The following is a 24,706-nucleotide window of genomic DNA, read 5'->3' as shown; positions in this document are numbered from 1 at the left end:
TTAGAACGGATCATGCTGCATAAAAATGGTTGTTACCTTTTAAAAACCCTGAAGGTCAAATGGCTCGTTGGTTAGAGGTTCTATTTCAATATGATTTTGAGATTGATCATCGCCCTGGTAAAAATCATCAAAATGCTGATGCATTATCTCGCCGTCTTTGTGATTGTAAAAAATGTCGAAAATTAAATTCAAAAATTTCAGAAGATTGTCTCTATATCCAACAAATAAATTTGGAAATTCCAGATTCTATTGATTGGGGTAAACTCCAAATCGAAGATGAATTGTTGAAAGTTATCATTGGTTTTAAGAAAAAAAATCTTATACCAGATTGGCAGTCCATTTCTCATCTTAACTCCACCTGTAAAGTTTATCTACTCTTTTGGGATTCTTTAGAATTGAAAAACAAAATACTTTACAAAGAAAGGGAATCTCCAAATCTCTCGGAAATCGTTTGGCAAATTATTGTTCCAAGAAATAAAGTTCACGACGTTCTTCACGAAGCACATAACTCTTCATCTGGTGGACACTTTGGAATCAATAAGACCCTTGACAAAATTCGTCAAAGATTCTATTAGGCAACTTGTAAACAGGATGTTGAGTTATGGTGTAAACATTGTAAAGTTTGATTCTCGAAAAAAGGTCCTCATCGTAAAACTAAAGCAGAATATCAGATTTATAATGTAGGATCACCATTTGAAAGAATTGCAACTGACATCCTCGGTCCATTTACCAAATCTTCTTCAGCAAATCGTTTTATTCTAGTTATCACAGATTATTTTACTAGATGGCCAAAGCTATTCCTCTTCCAAATCATCAAAGATTCACAATTGTTGAAGCATTAGTTTGTCATGTTATTTGTGGTCATGGTCTTCGTTTAGAAATTCATTCAGATCAAGGTAGAGAATTTAAATTTTTAATTTTTAAAGAATTGATGGAATATTTAGGAATAAAAAAAACTTGAACTACTCCCTTGCACCCTCAATCAAACGGCATGGTTGAAAGATTGAACAGGACGATTCTTCAATGCCTCTCAAAATTTATCTCGAAAAATAAAAAAAAATGGGATAAATGGTTACCACTTTTCCTCTTAGCTTATCGCTCTTCCAAACATGAAACTACAGAATTTTCTTCTGCAATGCTCATGATGGGACGTGGACTCAGGATTCCTTGGGATCTTCGTCGAGGTTCTCCGATAGACCTGGAGAGTTCGGGGGAGTCTGAGACACTGTCTGACTTTGTGAATCAATTGAAAGAGAAAATGAATTCTATTCACGATATTACAAGAAATAAATTTAAAATCAAGTCAAATAAAGCTAAATCAAATTTTGATTTAAAAATGAATATGTTAACTTAAAAAAAAAAAGAATTAGTTTGGCTCTATTTCCCCCATAGAGTCAAAGGGAAATCTCCAAAAATTTAATGCGATTGGGAGGGTCCTTATGAAATTGAAAATAAATTAAATAACATAGTTTACAGAATTAGGAAAATACCGAATAAAAATAAAGAGAAGTCCGACTGGGGTCTTGAACGATCTCAGCGTAGACGTTGTAAAGAGTTCCTGGGATTCTGTAGTCAATTGGTAAGACTAGGATATCTCTTTCAAACTGATAGAATTGAAAGATTTGTTTGGACGACTTACTAAAGACTGGTATAGTGCTTAAGAAAAGTCTGGCAGTGGACTCTGAATAACCACACTGTAGACGATGCTGAAGAGTTCCCGAGATTCTGAAGGAAGTCTGGCAGAGGGCTCTGAACGATCTCAGTGGTAACGTTGTTCGAGGGATTCCCGGGATTCGATTAGGACTGGGAATGTTCTAAGTTCGATTATTAGCTGAGAGAAGTCTGTCTGAGGGCCCTGAATGATTGGTCGTTGCAAGGGGTTCCCGGGATTCCTGGGCCTTTGATGAGAGACTAGATATTTCTTTTGGTTTGAGTGAGCTCAGCTCAAATCAAAAGTTTGAATTCTTAGGACTTGTCAATGGCTAAGAGCAACCTGACTGGAGCTTTGGGATCCATCCGGAGTTGACTTTGTCAACATTTCTCTTTTGTTAGTGGCCACGACTTTTGACAGATAGATCGACGCCTCGAAGAGTTTCCGAGGAAATTTTAGGGGGAAAAAATGAAATTCGTTGCAACGTGTATTATTCAGTAATTATTGATGTGTTATCTCGAGATAACATAACGGCATATGAGCTGAATGAATAGAGCAGTAGAACATTGAGCATATAAGATTAAAAATTAATGAATTGATCATAATAAAAGTTTATAAATTAACAACTGACAAATAATAAGACGTAACGAAGAAATATGTTTAAGTATCAAACTTAATAAAATTTTAGAGATACTTGTTTTGTTTTCTTTATTATGTGCAGATAATATTTCCAATTTTATTGCGAAAGGAGAGAAGGTGTTCATTTCTAGTCCTTCAAGGGTGAGAGGAAGAATTTCCTGTTCCCATCCCCTACCTATTCCCATTCCCATTAAAGATCCATTAATCACGAGGAGGGTTACATTTTTAATTTTATTTATTTTGATTCGTTGAGTAGGAAAATAGTCACGCGTATCGATTAACTTCTTAGCAGAATATTTTATTTTTTTTTATCAGTTCTTAGCTCAATTAAAATATAGACTTTTCTTAAATTTTTTTATTATCATTGCGTTAGCCTACAGGGTTGTTTTTGGGCTATGGTGTTTTTTTCACTGTAGGATGATAGATAGGGTCTGTTGGGACAATAGCGGAATCGAACAAAAATTTTAAATAAATTACCTTTCAATTAAGTTCGATTCTTCCAACACAATTTTTATCGGGACGATAATTTGTTGAGAAGGGGGTAGTAACGAATGTAACACTGATGTTTCAAAATATATGAATAACTAAAAAACAAATGCGTTTTTCTCATGTTTTATAGATGCGCGACTTAAGTCAGTCAGTCTTATATTGACATCTTAACAGCAAACATATCTGTATTCAACAAACTAAATATTGCTCTTGCTTTCTTTTACTGCTGTTAATTGTGGTGTTGTTATTTCTAATATAAGTGTATTATCATTGTAGTGTATAAGTGATATTAATTTAAGTTACCAGTCGCTACAATATATATATATATATATATATATATATATATATATATATATATATATATATATATATATATATATATATATATATATATATATATATATATATATATATATATATATATATATATATATATATATATATATATATATATATTAGGGTGCGTCTTTTCGGAGCAACATTTTTTTTTTTTTCAAGTGCATGTCGAAAAAATCACAGTTCAACACAAAAAAAAAAATTTTCGCGCGAGAAAAAAAAATTTTATGTCGATTACAGACCTAACTTATTGAAAAATTCGAATTTCCCATTTAAATAACACGGGAAAAATTTTTAACTTCCCGCTTAGAAAATTGTAACGGGGTAAAATTGAACTTATTGAAATAATTTAAATTTAAATTGTTCTGGAATTCCCCGCGGTTGGTCAGTTATCGAAAATCGATTAACCCCGTAATCTAGTTTATCGACTGGTCCCCGGAAAACGCCAATTTTGGAGACTCAGCCTCCCTCCTTACTTAGGAACTAATAAGAGTGGGAAATTTTACGAAAATAGCCGAAGGGTCTCGGACTTAGATTATTAGTGAGTGCACGAGGTGAATTTAGACAGAGTCGGACGGACCGGCAACGAGAGCAAGCGGAACTGCACACAAATCATAAAGATAATTATACATGCTCTGGAGAGGTTATAGTGGAACCTTCCTGAAGCAATAATTATAATAAATTAAGTGAATTTCTTGTATCCGGCAAAAGGCCGATACAATTTAAAATAAAGAACTAATTTGTACTGAATTTTCCACAGATCTAACGGCAATTAATAAAAATAAATTAAAAAGGAGAGTTGGGAGATTGGAAGGAACGAGGAAATCGGCAGTGAAAGGACAGAAGGAAAGAAAACCCGTCACGAGGAAAAGTAAAGGTAAATAAATTGTCGGCAGTAGCCACAATTTATTAACAATTAATTTTCATAATTATTAAGAATTTATTACTCGTGGGCAGTCGCCATTTCTAAGTCGTTCTGGATAGAATAAAATTCTCGGCAGAAGCCAGAATTCCTTTTGTAATTAATTGCACGGTCCGTCGGACAAAATTCTCGGCAGAGGCCAGAATTTTGAATTATAAAGACTAAAGAAATTTCTCGGCGTGGAGCCAGAAATTAGAATAGTTTAAGTCAATTAAAATTTTAATATAATTTAATCGGTAATAATTAATAAGCAAAATTTATATATATATCTATAAGAATTAATAAGATTAAGATAACCAAGTGCTGTGAAAAGTGATAAAGAATTGTTGGGAAATTAATTAATTAAAATTAAGTAGAACAAATTGATGTCAGTAAAATTAGTAAAAATTTGTAGATTGGTTAAAGAAAATTATAAAGTTAACGCGAAGAAAAGACACGAAATAGAGAGAGACAGACTGAGACGCGCGAATTAGAGAGAGATAGCGTCAGTTACTCGAGTTAGAGATTATATTACCGGATAGATGAATTTTTTGCGGGAAAATATTATAAATTAATTAATTGATTGAATAAAAGAGGAAATGAAATTTAATTAAATTAAGTAACTTAAAATGGTTGTGAGAAATTATAAGAAAATTAATTTCTGTGTGTGTGTGTGTGAATTAAGTCCAGTGGACAGGAAAGGGATTAATTAAATGTGTGTGTGTGTGTGTGTGAAATGAAATAATTCCAGGGGAATTTTTAATTAAATATTTTGGAAATAATTAGATCCAGGGGATCTGGCAAGTTGCCAATTTTTATTTTGATAGATCCAGGGGATCAGGCCGGTGGCCAGTATTAAAGTCCAGGGGACAAAAATTTAATAAGATCCAGGGGATCAGGCCAGGGGCCAATTGAATATTTTGTTTAGTATAAAGTCCAGGGGACTAATTTATATTTAAGATCCAGGGGATCAGGCCGGTGGCCAAATTTTAGTAATAAGTCCAGGGGACAAGATTTTGAATAGATCCGGGGGATCAGGCCAGGGGCCAATTAATTATTTTAAATTTATAAAGTCCAGGGGACCAAGAAATTAATGTAATAAAGTCCGGTGGACGCCTTTGTAATAAAACAATTATAAGTGAAGTGAAACCCGGTGGGTATAATTGTTGTGATAAATACATTTGTGAATTATATTGATAAAATATTGTGTGTAATAAATTTAATTCCTCATCCTATCTTACTCTCATAAAATTCAACGACCCTGAAATTTTTTAAATATAACATCTCCGGTTCTGGAAGGCCGAGTCTTATCTTCCAGTGGCGCCCTTATTAACAACAATTAATAAAGGGGCCAAACTTGGCAAGGTTGAAAATTACCCTGTTACAAAATCGATAATTTTAAAAAAATTCGGAAAGTTATTGTTTTCACCCCGATATCGAAAATCGAGTTTTCATTAGATGTCGACGTTTTGAGGTCCAAGGAAGCTATTCTGACTATTTCCAGAATGATGTCCGAGTGTGTGTGTGTGTATGTATGTATGTATGTATGTGAATGGTCTATACCTTTTAAACGAATGAATCGATTTGGATGTTTAAGGCAGCCATCGAAAGAATTTGTTGGCCATCAATTTTCCTGAAAATTTCAGATCATTTGATCAAATAGACTCGCAAATATTGGTGAATTACGAAAACAAAAAAATTTTTTTTTTAGTTTTTTATTGATTTCTCAGAAACGAATTTAACAATCGACGCCAAAATCTACTCAGCTCTAAAATTCAATAAAATGCACCTATTGCCACCTCAAACGTCGAAATCGGTTAATTAGTTCAAAAGATATCAGCGTTGAAAAGTTAAAAAAATAACATTCTATGTTATTTTTTCCAGATAAATCAAAATGTACTGTACTAAAATGTGTCTAAAATCATACAAACTTTTCCTCCTTATGGTCTCTTTTGATCATCATTTAATGCCATCAAACTTGTTCTTTAGTTTGAACCATATAATCAACGAAAAAATCGAAAAAACATAGTTTTTAATCATTTTCTTGGATATTTTATATATTATTGCTCTGACCTAAGCCAAAACTCATTTAAATCTTAATTTCGATCACTGACATTGATTTCTTTCTTAATCCATGTAGTTTATTAAACATGATCGGAAATTAAAATTTAAAAACCTCTTGTTCATTAATGATTTTCGATTCTTAAACTTCTAAACTTTAGCATAAAGCGCAACTTGTTAGAGTTTGAAAAGCTCATAAAAAAACAATCTCATGCAATAAAATTTTCGAGCTCGAAGAGCTCGACAACGCCAGGAAGTTTTGGGGCTTGTCTGCAGGGCCAACCGACGCCCGGATTTTTTTTTTAGCTTTCAGTACTTCTAAATCCATAAACAATTAATGGATTGAATTGACTAATACATATTTTTGTAGGAAATTGAACGCTCTACAAAAAAAAGCTCTTATTATTTTTTGATAAATCCATCTGTTCAAAAGTTATCAAAGTTCGAAGTAAAGTTGGAGATCTTTTTACTTTTCCGGTGAAACTATCAGATTTTTCACGAAATGTTGCAGGATCTTTTTCGTTGACAATTCTATTCTCTACAAATTATTATCAGTCAAGTTTTTTCAAATTCCACATTGTTTTCTAGTTATTTTCATTTTAATTTCAAGCTCGTAATAAAGTGGTTCTGATCGATTTCAAGAGCTTGACATTAAAATGAGAATAACTAGAAAACAACGTGGAATTTGAAAAAACTTGGCTTTTAATAATTTGTAGAGAATAAAATTTTCAACAAAAAAGACCCTGCAACATTTTGTGATAAATCTGATAGTTTTACCGGAAAAGTAAACCGATCTCCAACTTTATTTCGAGCTCTACTAACTTTTGAACAGATGGATTTATCAAAAAATGATAAGAGATCTTTTTTGGAGAGCGTTCAATTTTCTATTTCGATTCATTGATTTGCTAAGGCTTTAAAAGTACTAAACGATTAAAAAAAAAATTTTCCCGTGTTATTCAAATGGGAAAATCGAATTTATCAATGAGTTAGGTCTGTGATCGACATAGACTTTTTTTTTCGCACAAAATTTGTTTTTCGTGTTGAACTATGATTTTTTCCACATGCACTAAAGAAAAATGTTGCTCCGAAATGACGCACCCTAATATATATATATATATATATATATATATATATATATATATATATATATATATATATATATATATATATATATATATTTATTGTAACGGGTTTATCACCACCGTGTGAGTGAAGTCCGAATATACTTACAATTTGGCAACCGTGTTCAAAATTAAACGTTGGGCGCCAGGTGATTTCATAATCACCAAATAAACAATTATCAACAATGTCGGCTCAGGGTGGTGGATCGGGGAAAGGTCAGGCACTTATGATTACGATAAATGATTGATCAGAATTAAACGAAAAATTAGTCGTATATTACATAAACAAAATAATTGATCGGTTTCACACAAATTATCGGTTATAAAAAAAATAATAAATTGCCGTGATCGGCTTGACTCGATATAAACAACAAAAAAAGCAAATTGCTCGTAGAAATCAAACTTGTTCAACACACACAGTCAGTACGTTACTCAAAAAAATAATAGTCGTTAACGAAAAGAAAAAAAAGTTATTTTATTTTCCGGAGACGCACATACAGCGTAAGTAATACCGAAATACTTGACTAGTGACGTCAGAGTATTCTTACACGGCGGGCGACAAAATTGCTGTTGCGAATGAGACACAGATAATCCGTAATTCTGATAATTGCTCGAATGAAATGAAATAAAATATAAAATAATTATTATATTTCGGCAACGCGTTAAATTTCACTATCATATAATTATTACACGTAATTAATTATTAATTACACGACACGCGTTTCACTTGTTCATTAAAAATCGAATCAATCGGTCGTACACTTGCATCAGTTCTCGTGCCGAAGCTTCGGCTTGTTCACCAAAGGTTATTATTGTTCACTCGGAATCAGTTCACTATCAATTAGTTGAACGGTTAGTTGATCGAAATTCGAATTGGTTGTTACGGCGTATATCGGATTGTTAAAAAATTCAATCGAAATTGTTCTTTTGGTCGAGACGAATTGTTCAAATACATACACATGGCGGTTCAGTACGGCGTCTATTCCGGTTCTTTCTTTCCAATCCATGCGGTGGATCGATTGCTCGGTTGAAGTCGAAGTTGTTGATTCTGGAAGGTTTACCAACGGAAAAAAATTTTTAAATTTTTATCAAAAGTTATGCAAAACTCAAAATCTTATAATTTTTCGGATCTTCCAAGTTTAGTTTTTGAATATCTTGAAAACTATTTTAGTTACAAGAATCAGCCTTATTTTATTTCAAAGAGAATACTTATGGCTACGAAAAAAAAATATACTTGAAAAACAATTTCAGAAAAATTAAAGAATTGCATAATTTTGAAATGCTCAAAATTGAATAATTCAGAAAATAATTTTTTTTTTCGGGCTCAAATTTTTTTGTTAACTACCTTTATTTGTTCTTAAAAGGCCCTGAATTTTTCAGAGAGGTGTTTTTTGTTTTTCGACGATATGAATTTTTGAAATTTGAAATTTTTTTTTTTTGCAACCTCTTAATAAAATAATTAGCCGAAGATTAATTTGTGGCTTTTTTTGAAATAACATAAATAACAAGAAAATTCAACATTACCGAAAAAGAACACAGCGCGGCTATTTTGCATAAACAAAAAACGTTTTTTATACCACTACCTTGTAAAGAAACTGCTCTAAAATGAAAACTATTCTTCAGATCAGATTATGAAAACCTATATTTTGAAGGAAAAGAATCATAGAAACTGTGTACCAAATTTCAAATCAAAATATTAGAAACTTTTTAAAAAATTAATTTTCAAAGTTTATCAATTTGGCATTACGACTTCAAAAATTTATGATTTAAAAAGTATTTAACAATATCGTGAATAACCTGTAAATAGTGTGTTATTAAAAAAAAAAAAAATATATATATATATATATATATATATATATATATATATATATATATGGATAAAATAAAATTATGTTAAGCTCCAAGATCAATACTGATATATTTTTGTTGTTGTTGGGGAATAATTATTATATTATTTTATGATTTTGTAAAACTAACGGTTACTCATACTGCGTTGAAATTTATTATGACTTAGTCTGTTTTTCGTATCATTTTATTATTTTGTACCATTTAATTTTAAAGGAAAAGATTATCCACTTCCTCATAGTCTATCCATTCGTCAGCTTATTTTTTTTTCTAAGTTAATTCGTATCATTCAATTCTCTTCATAAGAATGAATTTGTCTGTATCTTTCAACACATTCATTCGTAAGCTTATGGATCGAAATACAGCAAAAGTTAAAAACACTTTGTCGACAATATTATACTTATACTTTTTCTTAAATTATTACTAGTACCCGAGCCGCCGACAGAGGGACAAATAAATTACTTTGTTTCCTGTGATACAAAGGTTGCTGGAACCTTTAAGTACCAATGTAAATCCGTTTTGAAGCAACCAGTCTGGACGATAAATAATCAGTGAAATATTGATTCCACTGAATATTTATCTTCATCCTACCGCAATAATTCCGTTGGGAAATTGAGGTAAGCTGACCAGCTATCCTAGTATTTTGGCCTTCTGCTAAAATATTGTAGGTGACCACAGTCCAAGTAGGTGGGGATCGCAGGATTTGATCCGCTTGTCCCTGGGTGTAGCTTGCTAGGGCCACCGGAAGACGTCCAGTCACCGGTGAGGGGGGGGGAAACTAGCATTGTGGGGTGTAGTCCGCGATTTGCTGGGGAAGGGTAACCCGCGTAGCCAACAGGCCCGGCGCCGTAGCCAGTTGGTACCCCGCGATCGGGAACCGCATATATAACGCTGCGAACAGATAAACTCGGTACTAGTAACCCTTCTCATTTTTATTTACTACGGTATTCATCATTTGTATTATTGTTTAATTATATCGTCCTTGTTATTTCATAGTCCTGATTATTTACCATTTATTAATTATTTTTTTTTTAACCGCGCTTTTTCCTAACGATCCTTGGACTCCGACGAGCTAAACCAGCAAGGGAAAAGTCTGGCAGATTAAAACGTTACAATATGATTTGCAATTTGGTACACAATTTCTATCTTTCTTTCCTTTTAAAATATGGGGTTTCATGATCTGATCTGATGAATAGTTTTTATTTTAGAGCAGTTTGTTTACAAGTTCGTAGTATAAAAATCGTTTTTTGTTCATTCAAAAAAGCTGCGTTGGGTTCTTCTCCGATAATAGTAGATTTTCTCGTTATTAACATCATTTCGAAGAACTTCACAAATTAATCTTGAGCTAATTATTTCATCAAAAGGTTGTAAAAAAAAAAAATCTAATTTTGAAAATTCATATTGTCGAAAAATAAAAAACTTTTATGAAATATTTCAGAGTCTTTTGAGAACAGATAAAGGTAGTTTACGAATAAATTTGAGCAAAAAAAATAAGTTATTGAATTATTCGATTTGGAACATTTCAAAATTTTGCAAATTTTTTATTTGTCAACATTTTTTTGTCAAAAATTTTTTTTTCGTAGCCTTAAGTACCCTCTTGAAAAAGAACTAAGGCCGTTTCTTTTAACTACAATAAATCTCGAGATATTCAAAAAATAAACTTGGAAGATTCGAAAATGGTAAGACTTTGAATTTCGCATAACTTTCGATAAAAGTCTTTTAAATTTTTTTCCGTTGGTGAAACTTCCTTTTAGGATGAAAGACAACTTTTGACCAAATTTCATCCAAATCGGAATGGGTTGATTCCAACTATCAGTCGATTTGACATAGAATGACTCATATATAAATATATAAATATGTGAACCTGGTGGCGTGAGTTAACCGTGTCTCTATACCAATGCCATATGCCTCATTAACCTCTTTTGTATTCAAACTTATTAATAATAGATAAATATTAATTATAATGGGTTTTATGTATTTACCTATTTGTTTATTAATCTATCATCATTCTCTACCATTACATGTTTTGTGACGCATGTATATTTTCGACTTTAACGTAATTTACTCAAAGCTAATTTGTCAGAGATTTTAGTAATGCACGATTAAATTAGTATTGCCCGTACATTCATGTATAAATATATGAGCATACTATAACGTTCCTTACTATTTTAAGCAACCCACGGCGGAGTGTGGTTAGCGTAAAATAGACGTTATGACCGACCGATGGTGAAATACTGAAATAAAATACCGAAAACAAAACGAATTTATCCCTTGAAACCAGATAACTCTCCAATGGATCCACAGCTCGTCTCAGGGTGGGTTAGACAACCGAATCAGGCGCCAGTTCGTGCACCTCCACGAACAATAATACTCGAATATAATAAAATGAAAAGAAAAATGAAAATAGATTAGATGAAATGATCGGGGAGCAGTTTCAGATTTAGGAATAGAATAGCAAAAAAAGAGATAGCATTTAAATAAATTACCAGAGAAAAACCTGATTGGTGACCAGTTATTGCTCAGTGTATTTTAAATCATAGATAATATATTATAATTACAATCCAATCATTAATACTCGCAACAATGAATGAAAATCGTATTTAATAACATAATATTCCCAAATAATAATAAAATAAGTGCCAATAATAACGCAATACCCGCAAATAATAATGATTGATTATAAAATAATGATTCATACGTGTAAATAATGAATGATACTTGTAAATATCTAATTTATTATCGTACAAAACAAATAATAATTTTAGAGATCAACTCTTTATCGTACACAATAAATAATAATTATAAAGATCAATTCTTCATCATAAATAACATCTAAGACTTGTGCGCCATAATTAACATTCGCACAATGAATAAATTAAACATTCCTTTGTTATAATTCCTTCATTATAATTCAACATCAGCTGAAATCAACAATTACGCACTTGATTTCCTGATTATGAATATGGCAGCCATTAGCCAGAATCTATCTCTTTCGCACTTATAAGATGGACAACTGGTCGCCAACGCAGAAAACAAATTTTACGCTAATGTATTAGCTCAAAAATACTTACAGTTGTTGTGGTAATTCCACGTTAATAAAAAACAAATTCTCCGTTGATTGAATAATTATTAATATCAATATACTCGTCTGTTTTGACTTTCAAAACAGTGTCAATGGATTTATAATGTTGACTCAAAATACCAAATGACATCAAAATCTTTCATCAATTTACAGCGACAAGCACATACACTGCTCGTACAAAAGCGATCTCACGTCTGACCACGGTAGCACGTGAATCTCGTGCCAGCACCTTAGCCAGCGCCATTTTATCACCTATCTCACTTTAATCAGTGGAGATATATATCTGTCGCATATTATTTCTAACTACACTATCCACTTAACAAATGATTTGAGCCATGTAATTTAGCCCGTACCAGACGCCTAATGACCAATTGCCTTTCTCATAAACAATTATTACCACGATTTCATACCAAATAACCCAGTGGTTTATGCATAGAACGTTTAAATTTATTTATAACAAATAAATTGATTATTGTCAACTGTTGCACAGACGCACATGCGCTAACCAGCCGATACTCATAACCATATAAATCAAATATGCAATTATCGGTCCCAGCAACAAAAAAACCATAATGTATGCTTAAATAACTCAATAAATTTTTCTGATTCTAACACAATTTTTACCTAAGAAATCAGTTATATATTATTAACGCAGTAATCAAAAGAAAATCTTAAATATAAACAAAATAATAATAATAATAATTTATCGGATGAGACGTGTGAGTAGCGTGTGCTGCTCTCTGTTGCTCACCGACCCGCTGTAAGACTGCCGCGATATTCAAATATCGTGACAATACTAACAATATTTAAATGACGGATTAAGAATCTCGGATTGAAAAACTAACCTTAAAAAATCGCTTTAACCTCAGTAGAATTGAACGAGGGCCGCCTTCGTTTTGAAATAAGCACAAGCTACCGAAAAGTCAGGGAGGTGGTGAAAATTTTCGAAAAATCTATCTTCCGTTCTGGTTTCCGACTATTTTTTAAACATTACAACAGTGAACAACCCGTTTTTTATGGTTAAAAAACTGTAAGTAAATAGTAAGATTATCTAAACCGTTAAAAAACCGTTTTTTACTTCTATGAGGGATGTAGAATGATTTATAAGAAAGTTTGACAATACCTTGTCGCTATTTCTCTCTGTCTCCGGCAGGATTAAGTAATTGTGAAACTCCTTGAAACCAATTGACTGGAAGATACCTTTCGTGTAATCAGGTGACCTGAAATATAAATATTTCCTTTTTTATGAGGCAATTCATCTTGAATCTAATTTCTATTTCACCACCAGCTTTTTCTTATAATACAATAACGCAAAAAATGAAAGGAACAGAAAACTTTTATAAATTTTTTAGTAATTTTTGGAAGGCTGTAACTTTGTGAAAAATAATCGTATCGAGATTTGAAAAGAAGCATTTTATAGCTTGAAATCTCTAGTTTTAGTGAATTTATATCTAAATTTTTTAAAGGTCTGGTTATTACGCTAACATGAGAAATACCGCGAGACAAAAAATTTCTAAATTTTTTTTTTTTTCCAAAGAGCCCACGGACCGTGGAAAAATTTTGTCAACTGAAAAAATAATTTTTTTTTTACTTTTCTTCCATTTTTGCATTGGTAACTCAGTAAATGTGAGGGAAAGGAAAAAAACGAAAAATTTCCAAAAAATGTCAAAAAAAAATCAAAGAAATTAAAAAAATTGAAACTTGTTTTTTGGGGTCGGAAATTTTTTTTTTGACATTTTTTGGCAATTATTCGTCGGTAATTTTGATAAAAATGCTCCAAAACTAGAGATTTCAAGCTATAAAATGCTTTTTTAAAAATCTCGATACGATTATTTTTCACAAAGTGACAGCCTTCCAAAAATTACTAAAAAATTTATAAAATTTTTCTGTTCCTTTAATTTTTTGCGTTAGTGTATTATTAGAAATTTATTAATTTTCATATTGGTTAATCGTTTATTTAGAAATAATGACTTTTCAACAATATATCTTGAGTAAAAACGATCTTATGTAATTAGACACTATTATTTATATTTTTTATATGATTATTTATAGTCTATGTATAATTGTATATAATTACATACAATTATAAATAAGTCTATATAATCATTAGGGTGGTCCTTAGCAAGAATGTTTTCGAATTTCTTTGCTTCAAGGGGCACAACGCTTCCAAATCAATAAAAGAAAATTCCCTGAAAATTTAAGCTCTTAATAATAACTCTAAGATAGTTCATATTGTAACCAAAGATTTACATGGATACAAAATGGGAAAAGAGTTTTTCATTCTTTACAATTTTATAACTCGGGGACAGTTAATTTTAAAAGAATGAAACATACTCATTTTTATAGAGAATTCAACGCTCTACAAAAAAGGTATCTTATGATTATTTGCTAAGTCTATTGGTTCAACAGTTATTCGAGCTCAAAGTTGAACTTTTACATAATTGCCAATATTATCAAGCATATTTATTGTGACATTATTTTTCGTATGGAGGACAAATCGAAGTAAACGTCACAAGCACCCATTGATTTAATTGTGTTTATAAGCATGGTAATCCAAGATTTATGATCGAGCTTACAGTAATTAACGATTTTGAGACAGGTTTTGATTCAAGTTAAAGTTTAAGAATTAAATATGGAGTAACGTTTGATTACAGTTATGGATTTTTATTAAGAAAATTAGAGTAACGAATTAGAATCAGATTAATGGAAATTGAATATGGTATATGATTTGATATTAAAGTTTGGGATAATGGTAACGTTTGAGTTTTGGTTTACAGTTTTGGTATTTTGAGTATATGGACGAGTCAGTCTTACCGTGGAGTGGGACTTGAATTAGTCACCCGGTATCATCTGATGATAGAACCTCGTTTTATCCCTATGAGACTTCTTGGTAGATTGCAAAGGTCTAGCTGAGATGCTGACGCAACAGTATGTACGGAATCTGACGGATGCAGAATGGGATCAGTTTTGGAGTTTTTGTTTGGCAGGCCTCAACAGTAATTTTGTGGCCGTTGCTGTTGTGGAAGTCGTTTGGTCATTTTCAATTTTTGTATCTGACAGGCCTCAGAAGACAAGCTATGACCACTTGTACCGCTGAGGAAGTCATAGATCACTTAGTATGTAAGTTCTACGATCCCAGCTGAAGCCTGTTCCAGGAGAGCAACTACCAAGGATAACCATACTCAGAATCAGTCGGTGAGTACGTTTGGTGAAGTATAAGTCACCAGTTACCAATATAGAAGAGTTTGGGGTTTGATTTCCGAAACATAGTATAAAGGTCAGTTATTGATAACGATAAGATTGAGTTTTGAGTTTTGGATTTTGAATTGGAAAAGTTGTAGGGAGTCCTTCGAAGAATACGGACATGAGCATTCGTCTCTAGTCGCTCGAAGCGAGCAGACGTGGTCAGTAATGGCGCTACAGTTCATTGCATTGCGGAAAACTACAGATTAAGATTATTGTTACAGAAGTATTATTTAAAACAGTGAAAGACGTTATTCAATATTTTATGCAACAATAATAAAGTATGAAATAATAATTATAATTATTAATAACTAACTGAGTTTCGAGTCATAGTCTTGAGGTATTATGCTACTGTTTTAATTAAAGAATAGATTTAAGGTCTGAGAGAATTATGAGAATGTTGTTACAGTTTAGAGTTATGTTCACGATTTATTGTTAATATTATTTTAATAAAATAATTATAAGAAAATTGTTTAGTTATTAAACTAAATTTGTCTAATTAACATCTATATGAGACCCGTTTACGTTAGTTTTACGAGGTTATTAAAGAAAATTTCTAGAGTATTGAATTCAGAATTATTGTTCTAGTTTACCGAATATTATATGATTATTATTTTTGTCTAGGTCATTCATTTATTCATAATGTATTGATACGCATCATTTAGATGTCAATTTACTTTCTAATAAGATTTATTTAATTAATTCCAGCATCAGTATTTTGTTATAACGTTATTTGTATTATGACACGGTGCTTTATTTATTGTTAAATAGAGATTTGAGATCATTGTTGCTTAATAAAAATTGAAAATCTGCTGATAATTTGCATGAATTTAGGATAATTTGATCAGGACCACTCCCTTTCTCCATAAACCTACACACTGAAAGACACTATGGAATACCGTTACTCTGTTTTTAAGTTTTCTAGTCTCTGTTTTGTTCATGCTTATAAGTTCTAAGCATTTTTAGTTTTAGTTTTGCGTGGTTTTCAAAATAATTTCACAGATCAAAAATTATCTAACCCATAATTTACTGGTTTGGTAATTCCAGTGATAAAAGTTTCCTGGCGCCCTAATCGTATTCAGACTGGAAGCCAAAGGCAGAGATTAAAGTAGCCAAAAATTAGCGTATAGTTATTTATATATATATATATATATATATATATATATATATATATATATATATATATATATATATATATATATATATAATTATAGTATAGTTATAGTATAGTTATAGTAAGACTTGATGTTACTAAAGACGCAAATAATAATAAATTAAAAAATAAATTCAGTGATCAATTAAACGAGTTTGGTTAAAATAATTTTTATTAATTTGTGCTTAAGTGCGTGTGTTAATTCAAATAAATTTAGTGATAAATCAAATAAGTTTTATGAATATTGAAGTGCGCGTAATAATGTAAATAAATTCGATGATGAATTACATGAGTTCTGTGGATATGTGTTATAGTGTTAAAGTTCGCGTAATAATATGAATCAATTCGGTGATGAATTAAATAAGTTTTTTGGATATGTTTTATAATATAGATTTCAAGTGCGTGTAATAATTTAAATGAATTCAGTAATTAAATAATTCAGTTTTGTGACAATATTTTTCTTAATCAGTATCGAAGTGCGTATTTGAATTTACTTGTATGATATACTACATATATAAAAAAAAAAAATTTGTAATTAATAAATTAGTGTTGTGAAAATATTTATATTAATTTATGTTAAAGTGCGAGTATGCGTAATTACGTCCGTGATATAAATATAAAATAATAGTGATCGAAACATCTGACGCCGGATAATATTATTATTTTTTAAAAAAAAAAAAAGTGAAGCCGGAAAAATATTTTCTTAGCATCAATTGAGGAGTTGGAGTTGAACTTATGAACAACTTGAAATTCGGAAAGGATTAATTGGTGATGTATCATTATTTAATATTAATAATAGTTAAAATTAAAAAAAAAACAGTACAAATTAACTAAAAATATCGTGATATCTAACCGCTCTTTTGTTTTATAATCGATTGACGTGATAAGTGAACCAAACACATTTAATGATTTTGTGTTGTAGAACGATAGATAAAAGATTTTGTATAGATAGTCATTTTAAAAAAATTTTTTTTTTATTATCTATCTGGACTATGTAATGCCTCAGTCATTTTATTGAGGCAATGAATATAAATTTAGACGCATAAATAAAAAATTTTGTAAAATTACTAAGATTATTATCATGCTTTAAATTTAAAAAAAAAAACAAAACAAAAAAAAGTTGATATTGATTTTTTTACTTCAATGCGATTGGGAAGGTCCTTATGAAATTGAAAAAAGGCTAAATAATGTAGTGTATAAAATTAGAAAAATTCCCAATGGAAATTATAAAATCGTACATGTAAATCGACTTGCACCATACTATGATCAATAAGAGAAAATAAAAGAGAAGTCCGGCTGGAGCCTTGAACGATCTCAGTGTAGACGTCATGAAGGGTTTCCGGGATTCTGTAATCAATTAGTAAGATTAGGATATCTCTTCCAAACTGATAGAATTGAGAGATTTGTCTGGGCATCTTACTAAAGACTGGTATAGTCCGTAAGAGAAGTCTGGCAGTGGAGCCTAAATGGCCACACTGTAGAGGTCGTTGGAGAGTTCCTGAGATAATGGAAGAAGTCTGGCTGGGGCTCTGAACGATGTCGGTAGTAACGCTGTTTGGGAATTCCCGGGATTCTATTAGGACTGGAAATGTTCTAAGTTCGATTATTAGCTGAGAAAAGTCTGACTGAGGGCCCTGAACGATTGGTCGTTGCAGGGGATTCCCGGGATTACTGGGCCTTTGATGAAAGACTAGATGTTTCTTTTGGTTCGAGTGAGCTCAGCTCGAGTCAAAAGTCTGAATTCTTAGAATTTATCATCGGTCAACAGTATCCTGATTAGAGCTTTGAGATCCATCCGGAGTTGACTTCCTCAGCATTTCTCTTTTGTTGATAGCCACAACTTCTGAGAAATAGATGAATATCCTGGAGAGTTTCCGAGGAACTTACTTTTATGGAAAATGAAAAGAAATTAATTAATTGAAAAGAAATAAATTGAAATTCGTTGCAACGTGCATTATTCAGTAATCATTGATGTGTTAGCTCGAGATAACATATCGCCATGTAAACTAAATGGATCGACTAGTAGAACATTGAGCATTTAAGATCGAAATTATTAAATTGATCACGAAAATGAAAATTTATAAATTAACAACTAATAAACAAAAGTATGTAACAATGAAATATGTTTAAGTATAAAATTTAATAAAATATTAGAGATACTAGTTTTCATTCTTTATTATGTGCAGATAATATTTCCGATTTCATTAGGGAAGGAGAGAAGGAGTCCATTCCTAGTCCTTCAAGGAAGAGGGGAAGGAGTTCCTGTTTCCATTCCGTACCCGTTCCCATCCCCATTGAAGATCTATTAATCAAGAGGAGGTTTACATTTTTAATTTTATTTATTTATCTTGATTCGTTGAATAGGAAAATAGAGTCACGCACATCGATTAACTTCTTAGCAGAATATTTTATTTTTTATCATGAATTCTTAGCTCAATTAAATTAAAGACTGTTTTGGAAGTAAAACATCTTTACGGAGGCTAAAATGGAACGATGTAAGGCGGAAAAGCGGAGGTAGCACCAGAGGAGACACATTGAGTGAAAGTTTAGAATAGGCGAGAAGGGGAATTGCTTGTATAGCAAGCCTTATATATTTTAAAGAGTGGGAGGAGTCGAGAAGAGTCGAGTAGAATGAACGAGTGTAGTGCGCATGCGTCATTTAACCACGCAATTCATATATATATATATATATATATATATATATATATATATATATATATATATTTTATAATTACTTTTATTTAACACATAATGAACACACTTGATTTTTGCCATGATACATTAATCACCTTTCAACGTCTGACGATGTTAATTTGCTTTATTATTTTGTTATTAAACTTGCTGTGTTATGATAATTTTTTAATTTCAAATTAAAAAATATAAAAAAGGTAACTATTATATTTCTTTTATTCCAAAAATGATAATTAATAAACCATAAAAATTTATATAATTATATTTTAAACAAAATATTTATAATTCGCCTATTTATCCTCTAGCTTGCATACAAATTTTTCTTTTATTATTATTACTATTTATTATTCAAAGCATTTACAGGATACAATCCTCATAGCAGTATAATTTAATTTAGGGAGTTCGATTGAGCTGTATGAGTACGTGTGATTACATTAAATTATTCTTGATACGAAAAGCATCTCTACAAAACATAAGTTCAACAATGACTTCAGCGTGAGTATTTCCGGTGCAGGTGGCTCGTTTTCGCTAGAAGACCTCCAAGGACCCAAGTATCGGTTACGAAGATCGGACAAAGTAGGGCGAAAAAATAGAAAATGCAGGATTGTCTCATTTTCTTCCAGGTGACATAAGGTGCACGGACGGTTAGGCGTTAATTTGTGTGTGAGTCCATTAATTGTGAGGTTCGATGCATAGATGCTAGCCAATCTTAGTTGCACGAGGGTTTGACTAAGTGAAATGCGTGTCTTTTGACAAAGTCAGTAGCCGTATCATTCGGGAACCTCGTGAACACGATTTGGCAGGCTGAGGACTGGCGATACCTCGAAAGATCCTGGTTGAGCATGTAATTTTGGTATTTACTGATCAGTCTGTCCTTATTGGCCATCCAGCGGGCTGCAGAGAGTGAGGTGAGGATATTTTCTTTATCTATGTTAGTCAGCATGTCCTACAGTCCATTGGAACCAGTTGAGCTTTTTGGAGTTAAAGGGGATTGAAAACAAATCACGGAGTTTATGGAAACATTTCCTGGGTAGACGGTGCCCAGGCATGAGTAGCAGTTTGATAATCCAATTTATTGCTGCTTCAAAAACCAGGCAAGAAAAGTGGGGCTTGCCTGTTCTAGCCTCACGGCATAATTAGGTGTGTATTGCGGTAGTGTAAACAGTTTTTTGTAGAAGCTAAGGTGAGCTGATTCAAGAAAATCCAAGTTATTCGGTTTCAGGCACCAAATGTGTGCTAGGTACGTTAAAGTTGCACTGGTAATGTTGTTGTGTAGCTTGACTTTGCCGTCCCAAGAGTTTGCGTAGAGCTTATGAAGAATCGCTAACACCGTGCCTGTAGCAAGTTTGCCTTTTCTTACAAATTCTCTGGTAGCACCAACGCCCAAGAGATTAGTGCGAAATTTGACACCCGGGTAAGCATATGAATTAACTTGCTCGATATGTTCACCTCGATACAAGAACTTATACTTGGCTGAAGATATTCTACCTCCAGCGATGACATTGAGGACTTTGGTTTTTGAAACATTGACGGTCAGGCCGTTAATACCGCAGTATTCTTCGAGAATCCGGATGCTCTTTTGTAACCCGTTAGCTGTGGTAGCGAGCAGGGCAATATCGTCGGCGTGTAGCAGCATGAATACTTCAAGAACTCCCAAGAAGATGCCCTCGGCTCCTCTTTCCTTGAAGAAGGTAATGATGTCGGCAATGTACAGGATAAAAAGTAGTGGGCTCAAGACGTCTCCCTGTAAGACGCCTTCAGTGATTTGTATAGGAGCCGAAAGTTAACCTGCACACTTTACCTGCATGTATACATCCTTGTAGAAGTTCCTCAGCAAGTTTAGGATCGTCGAGCTGACGCCAAATCTATGAAGTTTTTTCCAGAGCTTGTCGTGGGGGATCGAGTCGAATGCACACTTAAAATTAATAAACAAGACGTGAGCTGGTACTCTTTTAAAATGGGCCTGCATCTGCAGTGCGGTCCACAGCGATAAGACGTTGTCAGCGCAGCTTCGACCTGATTGGAAACCCGCTTGTTCTTTAGGTATTATTTTGTTATCCGTAGCCCATTTTTTCAAATAGTCATGGATGATTTGCGTGAAGATCTTAACTATTGTGTTAACGAGGGCAATGCCCCTATAGTTTCCGAGGTCTTTTGGGTCCCCTTTCTTGTGTAGCATGCACATAATAACTTTGGACCAGTATTTGGGAACATCCCCAGTGGTAAGGATTTTATTGAACAGATCTTGCAGATATAGTATCCAGTTGCATGAGAGTTCCTTGTAAAATTCGCTTGTTATGCCGTCAGAGCCGGCAGCTTTATGGGATTTGCACTTAGCTACGCTTCTACGAATTTCCTCCATGGAGATCTCTGAGTCTAACGTAGGGTTAGAGATATTCTCGAACAACTGTTCGCTGTGGCTACTTATAGGGTAAACGTTTTGGTAAAACTCCTCCCAGAGGTTAAGCGGTATCATAGGGCAACAGGATTTGAAGTTACGAGACGCTTTGACGGCGCTCCAGAATTGAGATGGATTGATGGCATTGTCAAATTTTCTGCGAAGTAATTTAGCATATTCGCTTTTCCTGTTTTCGTGCCATTTATACCAGAACTTTCAGATGTCTTTTGGTGGTCATGATGAGTCTCTTACTTTTCAAATCTTTTAATGTAACTTTTAGCTTGTCTTTCTCATTGCCAATGACTATGACGTGAGTTACGCAATCTTTGAGGTTGAAGTTATTAAGTAAAAAACCGTTTATGGCCTCATAAGTTGTGGAGTGGTTAAAGTCTAACCCTCTAACAATGATGTTAAGTTTCCTTAATCTTCTCTCGATTGTATTTAATGCGGAGTCGACTATTTGATTCTCCAGACTCACCAATTGGTCCGCTGTGGGTGCTTGAGCCACGGGTGCGAGGGCAGTTGAGTCGGAGTTCTCCAGCTTATCCAGACGAGTGCGGAGTTCAGCAATTTTATTTTTTAGCAAAGCACTTTCATTGGCAAAACTGGCTCTTAGGGCTTCCATAGATTGTGTGCAAGTATCTTTAAATGAATTAATTTCCGTGAGCGAGTTAGTCTTCATAACCTCCATGTATGATTTGTCTTCTTTTCTCCAGAATTCTAGTCTAGTAAACAGTTCGGACCAATTTTGCTGGGAGGTGTCACCCATTTCGCCTTCCGTGGAGTCTTGAAATAGTGTTTTAATAGTATATGTATCTGGAGATCTGGGGCTTACCCTGAGTGCAGGAGGAGAGGATGAAGAACGTTTGTTTTTATTCAGTGGGCTGCTGAAGTCAGGTGTATTCGTACCTGACAGTATAAGAGTATCACTGCTAACAAGACGCCTTTTGCGTGAAACCCGTGCGAAAAGGTTAGGAAGAGACGTTGAAGTGTTGAGTTGGGTTTTCAGTGGATCGACATTAGTTGGACGTCCTCTTCTACGACCTCGGTTTGCAATTTTATTGCCTATGACGGTTGTGTTAGTCGATTGTGGCGAAGCAAAGAAAAAGACAGGGGCTAGTGGATTCAAACTTCCTGCCGGGGAGACCTGTGCCTCAGAGGCTCTGTTTGATGGGGTTGCTTCACAAGAGAAAACCTGGTTGTCGTCTGCTCGGCCGTTGACGGGAGCTCTTACGCGGAGATCGCTCATAATATGAGCCTACCAGACCTAACCTCAAAACACGATTACAGAGTGTTTGTTAAAAGTATTTTAGCTTTTGTAACGGTTGCTGGTGAATATTTATTAAGAAACCAATAGTTTTTAACTTGAAGTTTTTTTTTATACACTATCACTCTGTGGGCGGAGATAATTTTTACACTAGTAAAATAGGCAAAATAGTTAAGAGAAAACTGCACGTGGCAATATGACTTGTAGCGCCAATCGAACTCCCATATATGTATATATATATATAAACAATATTGGTCATTCGATCTTGTCGGGTAGTATAGCTTCGGGAAAAAAAATCTCTGAAAATAAAAATATGTATAACTAGTTTTCTACTAAATGTAAAAATATATGTATCTTAATTGAATGTAAAATTATAAATATGAATTGTAAAATAAGTCGCAAAAAAAAATATGGTCAGAATTTAAAAATTTGTAAAGAATTTTTATGTGTACTTGAAAATATCTATTATTAAAAAGAACTAAATTAAAATGTTAATAAAAAGAAATTTCTCTAAATAAAAATATACCTCCATATAAATTACTGTATAAAATTTGATTATAATAAATAAAAACATAAGAAATTAAAAATAACTGTATTTATAAAAGTATAACATCATTTAAATATATTTAAAATATTTTCTTTAATTGAATAAATGAATAAACAAAAGTATGTAATTGTTCAAATCTTCCACGCTCTCATCATCATTCTCACGGTGGATAAGTGATTGACCGTACCGTCGATCACCAATCAATCATAGGCGGCTCCACTAGTTGCATTCTTATCGCATGAAGAAGACGGAAGTTCTGTCTCTGTCACTCTTTTGCGTTCTCTCTCATACATATTGCTTAAAGTGTTTTCATGGCTGACGCCTCGTGCATTTTATAATCTCAGTGCTTTTTATTAATCAGCTGCGTTCTCATTCAATCAATTATCTGATTTTGCTTATAATAATTCTAAGTAATTATTGTGTATATTATTTTTGCTCTCATTTTAGTATCTCAGTGCATTCTCAATTTAATTCTCATTACAGCATGTACCGGCATTGTTCGCGCCTAGTCGCCATCTTGGCCGCGTGTCGCACGCGAGTTAAATTGCATTAAATAAATTAAAAAAGACGCTTTTTAGTGTAAATATCATCTCAATAAATTCTCATCCAGTGTATATATTGTGAATAAAATGTTTATTGTGAATATTTACAAAAAATAAGGGTTAAATAAAATCATTAACTACCCGCCAATTCACACACACCAGATCCTCTTATCCTTATAATTGATTAGTATTAATTATTTAAGCAGTAATTTTAAAGAGAACTAAAAAAAAATTACTATAAAAAATCAAATTCTAAAAACAAGCATTCGCATAACTAAACATGTATATAAGAAAATCAAGTAAAAATGAAAACCTCGATAAATAAAATATCTATAAAAAATTAATTGTTTTCGAACACCTCTATAAAATGTAATATCAAATCAAATTTGATTATAGATATGAATAAATGATTCTCTTTTGAAATCAATTTTTGAATTAATAATTTAAACTTTCAATTAATAGCTATCCAAAACAGTAACTTAAATTTGTTTAATACATAAGCTCAGTAATACTTTTTTAAATTAATTATCTTTAACTATTATATCTTTTATTACTTACTACAATAATACTACTTAAACAATTTTAAAAACTTCGCGTACAGCCTTTTTAAATCAGTTACAAATTTAAAAACAAACAGCAATAAAAATCATTTCTCGCAATCATTAATATTTAATAGTTTCATTAAACGTACAAGTGGTTCTAGTACGTTTAATGCTTGAGTTAGATGCTGGCAATTTATT

General features: G+C 32.5%; 1 protein-coding gene across 2 annotated transcripts in view; it reads right to left on the bottom strand.

The window, feature by feature from the left end:
• The window catches only part of LOC103571944 (tRNA dimethylallyltransferase), a 263,909-nt gene that overhangs the window by 26,997 nt on the left and 212,206 nt on the right, over nt 1–24,706 (bottom strand). For both annotated transcript variants that reach the window (XM_053741000.1, XM_053740999.1), the window contains exon 6: nt 13,249–13,345. In XM_053741000.1, coding sequence (XP_053596975.1) covers nt 13,249–13,345 — 97 coding nt within the window. The remainder of the gene's footprint in view (nt 1–13,248; nt 13,346–24,706) is intronic.

This window comes from Microplitis demolitor, chromosome 7, assembly GCF_026212275.2.
Source record: "Microplitis demolitor isolate Queensland-Clemson2020A chromosome 7, iyMicDemo2.1a, whole genome shotgun sequence".
NCBI lineage: Eukaryota > Metazoa > Arthropoda > Insecta > Hymenoptera > Braconidae > Microplitis > Microplitis demolitor.
Note: the sequence above shows the minus strand (reverse complement) of the source record. Positions and strands in the feature narration are given on the sequence as shown.